Source organism: Lipophrys pholis (assembly GCF_963383615.2).
Source record: "Lipophrys pholis genome assembly, chromosome: 14".
NCBI lineage: Eukaryota > Metazoa > Chordata > Actinopteri > Blenniiformes > Blenniidae > Lipophrys > Lipophrys pholis.
The window spans coordinates 2,390,501-2,401,131 of NC_137633.1; the positions used below are offsets into that span (position 1 = coordinate 2,390,501).

Sequence of the window (10,631 nt, forward strand, 5' to 3'; positions counted from 1 at the left end):
AAGCAGTGAGCGTCTTTACACTTTACGTGTTTTATGGAGAAACAGAAAAGTTAAAATCTGGATAAATAAGTCGTGTAATAATCTATTGTTGTATCGTTGTTTTGTTGTTTGTTGTATTGTTGTTTTGTTATATTGTTGTTTTGTTCTTTTGTTGTATCGTTGGTTTTTTTTTTTGTGGTATTGTTGTTTTGTTGTTTGTTGTGTCGTTGTTTTGTTGTATTGTTGTTTTGTTGTATCGTTGTTTTGTTGTATTGTTGTTTTGTTGTATTGTTGTATTGTTGTATTGTCAACATCTAATGAGTGAAAAATGTTCCTTTCTTCTTTCACTCTCTCTGGTCGACCTGTCACTGAGACTCCTCCCCCTGACAGTGTAAGGTGTGTGTGTGTGTGTGTGTGTGTGTGTGTGTGTGTGTGTGTGTGTGTGTGTGTGTGTGTGTGTGTGTATTTAAAGGGCCCCCCTCTCGCTCTCCCTCTCTCAGCATCAGCGTCTCCGTTTCAGGATTAAAGCTCTCAGAGTTGATCAGACGAGTTGCCCCATCAGGAAACTTCCAGTAAGAACAACTAACTAACTAACGAACTAACTAACCTGCCTGCTGAGTTTATTGTTTATTGTATGTGCCAGTTAACTTTACTGACTAGTTTGCAGACTTTCATGTTTTTCTACTTAAAAATTCCAACTTTTAGTGACCAACCTTTTCTATTAATCAGCAAACTGTTTGAACTGGTTACAGTCTGGTTAACCAACCACTCTCACAGCTAGTCAGACTTTCCTAGTTGAAAAATTTACTTTTAATTTAGATTGCATTTAAATTGAAATATTTGCTGGTTTTAGTCGAGTTAATTGGTAAACAGGTTAACTTGTTCAATTAGTTGAGGCATTTGTTACCGGTTGACTGATCTTTTTTACCAGTTATCATCTGGTTTCTGGGTTTATATTTAGTTTAGCAGTTATTTGTGTATTGACTAGTTGCCTCACTGTTCTCTTATTGGTCTGCTGACTGGTTTGGTGACTTGTTGGGTAACTAGATAACTCAGTCTCTTTACTTACTGATCTGCTTCCACTTTGTGATTTAATCAGTTTGTCTCTCAACATCCTCTTTATGTTCATTATTATTATTTTGATCAGCTGTTTTCACACATTAATTTATTTGTTATTTAAAGGTCACTGTAAAAAAAGATAAATAAGAATTTAAAACTTCATGTTGCAAAGTTATGGCTACTTTCTGAACACACGAATAGTAAAACTGTTTTTGTATTTATTTTCAGAAATGTGTCGACTGTCGGTCCTGCTGCCTCTTACAGGTAAACGTCACCAGCTTCTCTTCTTTAAAGTTCTTTTTGTGTCTATTGGCTGAATAACGAGGAGAAGCTCTGTCTCTCTTTTCTTTCAGGCTTCATCTTTCAAATCACTTGTACATTTGGTTCCGTGTCCAATGGTGAGTCATGCAAAGATTCACGTTTACTTCTTCTTATGAAAACTCGACAGAATTAAAACACACGAGTATGATGAGGTCTAGAATTTGTGCAAATTAATGACAGATAAAGAATATTAGTGGATTAAATGGTTTTTTTTAGAGTGGCAGGGTCTTGAAAAGTAAAGAGGTGAAAATTAACCTAAAACCAACCAAGTCGCCCAACAAACACACCAACCAAACAACCAACCAACCAACCAACCAACCAACCGACCAATCAACCGACCAACCAACCAACACACCAACACACCAACCAACCAACCAACCAACCAACACACCAACCAACCAACCAACACACCAACCAACCAACACACCAACCAACTATCCAACCAACCAACCAACCAACCAACTATCCAACCAACCAACCAACCAACCAACCAACCAACCAACCAACCAACCAACACACCAACCAACCAACCAACCAACCAACACACCAACCAACCAACCAACCAACACACCAACCAACCAACACACCAACCAACTATCCAACCAACCAACCAACCAACCAACCAACTATCCAACCAACCAACCAACCAACCAACCAACCAACCAACCAACCAACACACCAACCAACCAACCAACCAACACACCAACCAACCAACACACCAACCAACTATCCAACCAACCAACCAACCAACCAACCAACTATCCAACCAACCAACCAACACACCAACCAACCAACCAACCAACACACCAACCAACTATCCAACCAACCAACAAACACACCAACAAACCAACTAACCAACCAACCAACCAACCAACCAACCAACCAACCAACCAACCAACCAACTAACCAACCAACCAACTATCCAACAAACACACAACAAACAAACAAACCAACCAACTAACCAACCAACCAACTATCCAAAAAACACACCAACAAACATTCCATGTAAACACCTATGTGGTAAAAACTAGGAGGGGGCGGGGCTTATCTGATGTCCTTTTGTTCCTATTCATCGTTGTTATCATTATTTTAAATTAATGTCAAAGACATTTAAATCTTCGGTTCATTTGTTTTCCATTTTATTCAATGATCATATTTAGTTAAAAAAAAAAAACATCTTCTTGTTTCGTTGTTTTGGGTTCGTTATTCTGCTCGTGCAGCAGGGTTCCCTCCCTGCTTTGTTTCTGTGTGTTATCTCATTTCAGTGTTGTTACTCGAGTACTGTTGCTTCAATGTGAGAGTTCCTGTTGTAATCAGAGTATTTCGTTGCTGTGTTTGTGTGTCAGTGGCCTTCCCGATCAGTTGTACGACCCGAGGAGCCGACCTGACGAGGGACAGTGAGCTGGTTCTGTGCCCACCGCACTGTTCAGACTGGAAGATATCGGTGTTCGGGACCGGAGTGTACGCCTCCATCTCGTCAGTGTGTGGCGCTGCTCTGCACAGGTAACACACACACACACACACACACACACACACACACACACACACACACACACACACACACACACACACACACACACACACACACACACAGTTGGAGTTATAGTTGGCTTTTGTTGTCTGTAGTTGTAGTTAGTTGTGGTGTGGGTGAAATTAGTTGTAGTTAGTTGTGGTGTAGTTGTAGTTAGTTGTGGTGTAGTTGAAATTAGTTGTGGTGTAGTTGTAGTTAGTTGTGGTGTAGTTGTAATTAGTTGTGGTGTAGGTGAAATAAGTTGTAGTTAGTTGTGGTGTAGTTGTAATTAGTTGTGGTGTAGGTGAAATAAGTTGTAGTTAGTTGTGGTGTAGTTGTAGTTAGTTGTGGTGTAGTTGAAATTAGTTGTAATTAGTTGTGGTGTAGATGTAGTGTAGGTGAAATAAGATGTAGTTACTTGTGGTGTAGTTGTAGTTAGTTGTGGTGTAGGTGAAATAAGTTATAGTTAGTTGTGGTGTAGTTGTAGCTAGTTGTGGTGTAGGTGAAATAAGTTGTAGTTAGTTGTGGTGTAGTTGTAATTAGTTGTGGTGTCGGTGCAATAAGTTGTAGTTAGTTGTGGTGTAGGTGCAATGAGTTGTAGTAAGTTGTGGTGTAGTTGTAATTAGTTGTGGTGTAGTTGTAATTAGTTGTGGTGTCGGTGCAATAAGTTGTAGTTAGTTGTGGTGTAGGTGCAATGAGTTGTAGTAAGTTGTGGTGTAGTTGTAATTAGTTGTGGTGTAGTTGTATTTAGTTGTGGTGTAGGTGCAATAAGTTGTAATTAGTTGTGGTGTAGTTGTAATTAGTTGTAGTTAGTTGTGGTGTCGTTTTCGGTGTGTGTCTGTGCGCAGCTGGCTGAGCGTCCGGTGGACCGCGAGGTGTTTCTGGATTTTCACACACGTGGATCAGATTTCTGTAACGTGACGTACCAATGAGCCTGTGAAGCAGCAGCCAACAGCAGGAGGAATGTGTCGGAGCCTCGGATTAACGCTTCAACCTGGACTGACCCCGTCGCTCCTCCGCTCTGCTTCAGGGCCTCCAAAGTCCCCGAGACGAGAACAAAACACCCACAATGACGGCGTGCCAACCTAATTTAAACCTCCTCTTGGTTTGATCAAACTCCCAACGTTTAGGCTGTTTCCATGTCGGTCAGTGCAGATCAGGAGGCAAAGACCAACATGTCCAGCCACACATTTGAGTTTCTTTTATTCTCACTCACAACATGTGACAGAGCGTTGTCCAAGATGATGGAGCAGGAGACTATGGGGTGTTTCCATGACGACATAGGCAGTGTAAGGTCTCCATGACAACAAAGGAGTGTCATGTTCCCATGGTGACTGACAGTGTCGTCGTGACACGAGGAGCTGATGATTAATAATGATGAGAAGGGGAAGTTTCATGTTTCCATGACAACAACCTGGATTTGGGATTGTATTAACCTTTTCTTTTTTTTTTTTATTAATCTGATGCAGACTGGTCACAGGAGAGGATTTATTCTAGTTCAGTGTCTTCCTGACAGTTTTTTGTACTGGATCTTCTTGAGGGTGACACTTCGAAGTCACCGACCTGCGGGGTCAAGGTCAAATGAAACGTCAATGATGAAATACCTCCACAGCACTGGGAAGATGCTTTAGATTATCATAATAAGATGAGAATCAGCAACAAATAGTTCCAAACTGACAAAAAAGACACTGATGTGAAAGACAAAGACCTGCAAATAGCCAAAGAAACACAAAATGTCCGTATAGAGGTGATTTGACCAGAAGCTGTGACTGAATGCTTCCACTGGTACACCCACGTTTAGTTTGAATGTTAATGTTTGGAGTATTTTGTGTTTTTTTTTTACCCCTGCAGGGGCTTCCTGGGGACGTCTGGAGGTCCCATCGGGGTCCACAAGATGCAGGGCCGACACAACTACCTGAGCTCGTATGCTCATGGTATCCAGTCCCAGGCCCTGCCTCACTGGACTGCCTCCTTCAGCCTCACCAGTAGGTGGCGCCCCAGTGTTTTTTTTATTTTATTTTTTTTAACTATTGTTAACTAGTCTGCTTGGTGTGTCACCAGAGCCGATTAATGTGCCTCAAGAGTTAACCAGTGAAACCAGCTCAACCGCTCTTCCTGAACCTGCACCACCAGGTGAAACACAACTTCAGCAACTCTTTGTTGCCATGGAAACGCCAACGTAACTTGTTAACAACGAACCCAGCTCAAACTTAACTTTGGCAATTGAACCAACCGCTTCCAAAACATGAACAACCCGTTCCACAAAATAATCAGTGTGTGTGTGTGTGTGTGTGTGTGTGTGTGTGTGTGTGTGTGTGTGTGTGTGTGTGTGTGTGTGTGTGTGTGTGTGTTGCAGCAAAGAAACCACCAAAAAAGCCATCAGTGAAGAAAGCCTTGCCGGCAGGAAATAAAGGTACACGATTTATTTCTAAGGCTCCGTTTACACGACGTTTTCAAGTGAAAATGCTGCTACTGCTCATGTCCACCACGCCTGGAGCTAATAGTTCTTCTGCACATGCTCAGTAGAGACAATCGGAACAATGTTTCCTCCAGAGTGTCATGACTCCCAGTCCATATTCTCCAGGGATTTGGTAGTTTTATTTTGAAAGTCACTGTAATAACAATCCCACTTGGTGGTCTGTCCATGTGAAAGTCCGTTTACCCGCCATGGTCAATGTTTACCACGGATAGCTCTCTGTGTGTGGTTTCATTCCAACACCAAACGGCACCCACTAGTGGCCTGACATGCTAAATACATCATTTTCAGCGTTTCTGCCATTTCCTTGTAAACGGACATCGTTTTGATTGACTCAGATTCTGCTTAGTTTTCACTCAGGATGAGCCAAAGCACATTCCTATCATGGCTTCAGTAACTGTAAACTGAGGAAGATACTTTCATGGCAGCAGCAGCAGCAGTTACACGTGACGTTTATCTGTGGCGTTGGCAGACTGTCAGTTGGACATCGCCGTCGTCCTCGACAGCAGCAACAACATCGGCCAGAGAAGATTCAACCTGCAGAAGAACTTTGTCGTCAAGCTGGCGTCCATGTTGAAAATCGGACCGACTGGACCCCACGTGGGTCTGATCCAGGCCAGGTCAGAACCAACACACACACACACACACACACACACACACACACACACACACACACACACACACACACACACACACCACGCATACAAAATTATGGTGCATCCCAATTTTGAAATATCTTAAAATTGCTTCATGTGAATCGTGTGTGTGTGTGTGTGTGTGTGTGTGTGTGTGTGTGTGTGTGTGTGTGTGCGTGCGTGTGTGTGTGTGTGTGTAGTGACTCTCCGAGGACAGAGTTCCTGCTGACTAACTACACTCAACCTAAAGAGCTGCTGTTCGCCATCAAGGAGCTGGCTTTTCGTGGAGGAAACACCAACACAGGTAGCACACGCACACACACACACACACACACACACACACACACACACACACACACACACACACACACACACACACACACACACACACACACACACACACACACTGACATGTGCCCCCCCCCTCAGGTAAAGCCATCATGCACACAGCAGAGACCTTCTTCAACCAGGAGCACGGTGGGAGGCGGGGTCACCCCCGGGTCATGCTGGTGCTGGTGGACGGCTGGCCGTCCGACGACCTTGAGCCGGCGGCCATGTTGGCCCGAGAGAGCGGAATCAACCTGTTCCTGGTGTCTGTGGCCAAACCAGCGACGGAGGAGCTCGGCACGGTGCTGGATAAAGACTTCATCAAGAAGGTTCAGTTTGACAGGGCAGTCATGCAGAACATCTCCGCAGCATGAACAGCCAATCAGAAAGGAGCGAGTAGAAGTGGGCGGAGCCAGACGTCACAGTCTCTTTTCATTGGCTGTGTGACTACAAGTTGCATTTTTCAGTGGCCCCAAGCACTGTTGTCGTGTAAACAGACGCCCACAAACAACCAAGGTTTTCTGTTTTTACTCATCCAGGCAGATATTCTGCCTCCTGTGTGACTGCTCGACTAGATTCAGTGACTCCTTTACATACGTGCTCTCTGACTTTGAGAGGGATATGCTGCTAAAGTCTCTTTTGCACATTTACTGTGTGACAACATGGAAAAAGACTCGGATCTGAAGTAGAAAAAGAGCAAAATGTTTTCTCTCTGTCTCCCCCTGCAGGCCGTGTGTAAAGACAACGGTTTCTTCAGTTACTCGATCCCCAGCTGGTTCAGCACCACCAAACATGTCCGCCCGCTCACCGAGAGGCTCTGCTCACTGGACGCCTTGCTCTGCAGTGAGACGCACCCGCAGCGCCGCAGAGATTCAATCGGCGAGCCTTTGAATCGTCACGTGAAATTTCCTTGATGCGTTGTAACTTTTTTATTTCTTATTTATTTAAGGTAAAACTTGCTTCAACTCGGTGAACATTGGCTTCCTCATCGACGGCTCGTCCAGCGTCGGGGAGGCAAACTTTCAGTTGGTCCTGGACTTCCTGGTTGCAATCGCCAGAAGCTTCGACATCTCCGATTTGGGCGCTCGCATTGGTTGGCCTCATGCTAATGCTAATGCTAATGCTATAGAGACGCAGATGCTCTGATTGAGTCATTGGTTGTTTTGGTCGCTCGTCCGACTGACCGACCGGATGATCAAGCAAACACACTTTCCTCCTCCGTTGATCCCCGTTACCTTCAGAGTCACCGTAGCAACCATACGACCTTGAGCCACCCGGAACACTGAGAGTGCTTCGTGAAAATGATTTGTATTGATTTCTTGACATGCTGGGCCTGATTCCTCCAGGAGCAGGCCCCTCCCTACACATCCCCCACCATCAGACTGAACATTGGAGCTCCTCAGGGTCGTGTCCTTTATATTGTACACCCATGACTGTACCTGCTCTCCCATTAACGCCAGAATATTTCATGTAGTTTGTGAAAGTCTAAACCCCAAAAATGGATTAATGTGGGCGTACTGTGGCTCAGACCGCTATGTAAGCACAAAAACTGTCACAGCTGGACGAGCTAATTAACTGACTGACAAGTTGGTGAATTGAGTGATTTAATGGTTATTGATTGAATGGTTGGTTGATGAACTTCCTGTTTTGGTGCCGCAGGTGCCGTCCAGTTCACGTACGATCAGAGGCGAGAGTTTGGTCTGTTCGATCACCCCAAAAAAGAAGACGCCCTCACCGCCCTGAAGAGGATCCCCTACATGAGCGGCGGGACGTCGACTGGCTCTGCCATCAGTTACACCACCCAGAGTCTGTTCAGGTAACTGCAGCGTCGTAACCGTAAACACAGTTTCCTGGACTCGCGTCACCTGGAGTTAGAAACCGTTACCAGACTGTGTTGGATCTCATTCACTTTTTTTTTTTTTTTTAAAGTAACATAAATCTGTAAGATGTTCGATTGTGTCATTTTGTAAACTGTAGTTTTTCTCTCGCAGACAAGCAGGACGCGGCCGTAACATCCTCATCGTGGTGACAGACGGCCAATCGTACGACGACGTGAGAGGGCCGGCGATGGCGGCGCACAGACAGGGTGAGTCTGGGGAGAAAAAGAAAAAAAGAGTTTCAACCAGAACACGAGCTGTTTGCAGTTTGACATGTGTGAGATGATACTGACCCCCCCCCCCCACCCCATCCGCCACCAGGCATCACCGTCTTCTCAGTGGGCGTGGCCTGGGCGCCGCTGGACGACCTCCGGGCGATGTCGTCGGAGCCGAAGGAGGCGCACACCTTCTTCACCCGGGAGTTCACCGGCCTCGCCGACTTCATCCAGCCGGTGGTCCGAGGGATCTGCAAGGACTTCAGTGACAACAACTGAGGACACACACACACACACACACACACACACACACACACACACGCACACACGCACACACACACACACACACACACACACAGTTATGGTCACAACGTGGTCACATTGAACCAAAAAAACCTAAATTTGCCACGATTCATTGAAATGACACATCTTCTCTGTCTTTTTTTAAAATGTTTTTATTTTGTTTTCACTTTCTTTGTGCAATCCAACAATAATGTCAAAATGTGCAACTGAAAAGGGAACAGTTTGCGTTGACATGAAAATTATTGTAAAAAAAAAGCCTTTTATAAATCTATGAATGCATGTTAATGTGTTAAAATCTCCTCCATGTTTGTAGTCCTGCGGTTCAGCCTGCGTTGGACTAAATGTGTGTCTGGATGTCTTTACGTTTGGATGACTGTTCTGGAGTCTTTCTCTCTTTATAGTGTGTGTTTTCTGCTGAATGGACTGAATATTCCTCTGAATTATTAGAGAAACACTTTTTAACCAGGAAAATCTGAAACTTTTCACTGATTCAACCAAACCTGTTGTGATTCTGGTAACTAAAACAATATGATTAATTACAGAAGCATTAGTTTTTTTTATTATCATCTTTAAAAAATAAAGTAAATCAGCCTCCCCATCTTTTGATAATTTCCTTCTGCATCACAAAAGGAAAATACAAAGAACATTCAGGAAATTGAGCAAAAGCAAAAAAAACTTTGTGATGAATTTTCTTGTTTCTAAATAAAACTGAATTAACAAAATAAATCCAAATCGAGAAAAATTCATTTGTTAAAGTGTGACGACACAAAAACGGTTTTAACGGTATAAATAAAATAAATATTGGTTCTCATTTGACCAGAAAACATTTTTATGAATCAATGAATTTGTATTTTTCATAAATGTTAAAAACATAAGATTGTTTTTCCTTATTATTATTACGACATATGTACCTATTTATCTACATACTGAGCGCATTAAAAGTGACAATATACTTGACTGATGAGGAAATACATCCTGAAAAATAAAGATTTGATGTAAAACAACAACAACACAATGACACCAAATCTTTATTGTTGCAATAAAAAGTTTTCCTGAAATTGTAGAAGTATTGTTCATTATAAGACACGAGTCTAATGTTTCTTTTTGGGATTTTATTTTGTCCGATTAAAATTTTAAAAACTAATGTTGACTTTCCTGTTTGTGGTTCAATATATTTCTCTGAATATAAATCTTTATGCTGTATTTATCACAATAGTAACAATGCTTTAAGCAAAAATCTGAAAAATCAAAGTTAAACTGAATGAGCTCTAAACTTCAGCTGGTTTTTACGTCTCATGAAGATGTTAAGTGAAATAAAGGTACGACTGGGAGACGCTTTTGTTTTGAATTGTTTATTTTTGTATTTTTTGGGGGGGCATAATCAGAAACAGTGTGAGTAAATAAATTCTAAACTGCAGTCGTTTTTGTAATTTTTGCTCGATGTCATCATGTGTAACTCAATAAATCTCCTTTTTATAATCATATCAAACTTCTGTATTTGACCGAATTGATTTCACTCTAAAGCAAGATTGTCGTCGCGGTAAAACAAACTGCCACCAGGACGAGTCTTTATCAAGTAGAAATCAGGCCCAAAGTGTAATAAATGTGAGGTTTTTATGTCTTCAGATTTCCAGGAGGATCAGTTCATAAAATTGTTTTAAGGTTAGCCACCAGCAGCGTCTTCTGTTTTTGCAGACGCACGCTGATGACGTCACACGTCCAGTCAATCAGGTGTTTGAAAGATGGATAGAAAGAACAAGGTGGAGAAGAGAAGGCTAGAATTAAAAAGAGGAAAGTTCTGGACACAGATGCAACAAAATGTACTGAGATTGGAAACTTGTTCATTAAAACCAGCTCATGGTTAGAAACTACAAATGACGATGGAACAGGTAAGATGTTTAACTTTACCTCCAAACCACTGTTCAATTT

The 10,631-nt window shown here is 42.7% G+C and overlaps 1 protein-coding gene across 1 annotated transcript; it reads left to right on the forward strand.

Moving 5' to 3' along the window:
* Positions 1-454: 454 nt before the first annotated feature.
* Positions 455-10,184, forward strand: coch (coagulation factor C homolog, cochlin (Limulus polyphemus)). Its single transcript, XM_080479791.1, has 15 exons — positions 455-551; positions 1,267-1,302; positions 1,392-1,436; positions 2,706-2,862; positions 4,721-4,854; positions 4,931-5,002; positions 5,226-5,282; positions 5,818-5,965; positions 6,181-6,284; positions 6,410-6,636; positions 7,036-7,150; positions 7,257-7,400; positions 7,967-8,123; positions 8,299-8,393; positions 8,506-10,184. The coding sequence occupies exons 2-15, from the start codon at positions 1,269-1,271 to the stop codon at positions 8,676-8,678; spliced, it is 1,662 nt and encodes a 553-aa protein (XP_080335917.1). The 5' UTR covers positions 455-551; positions 1,267-1,268; the 3' UTR covers positions 8,679-10,184.
* Positions 10,185-10,631: the final 447 nt, after the last annotated feature.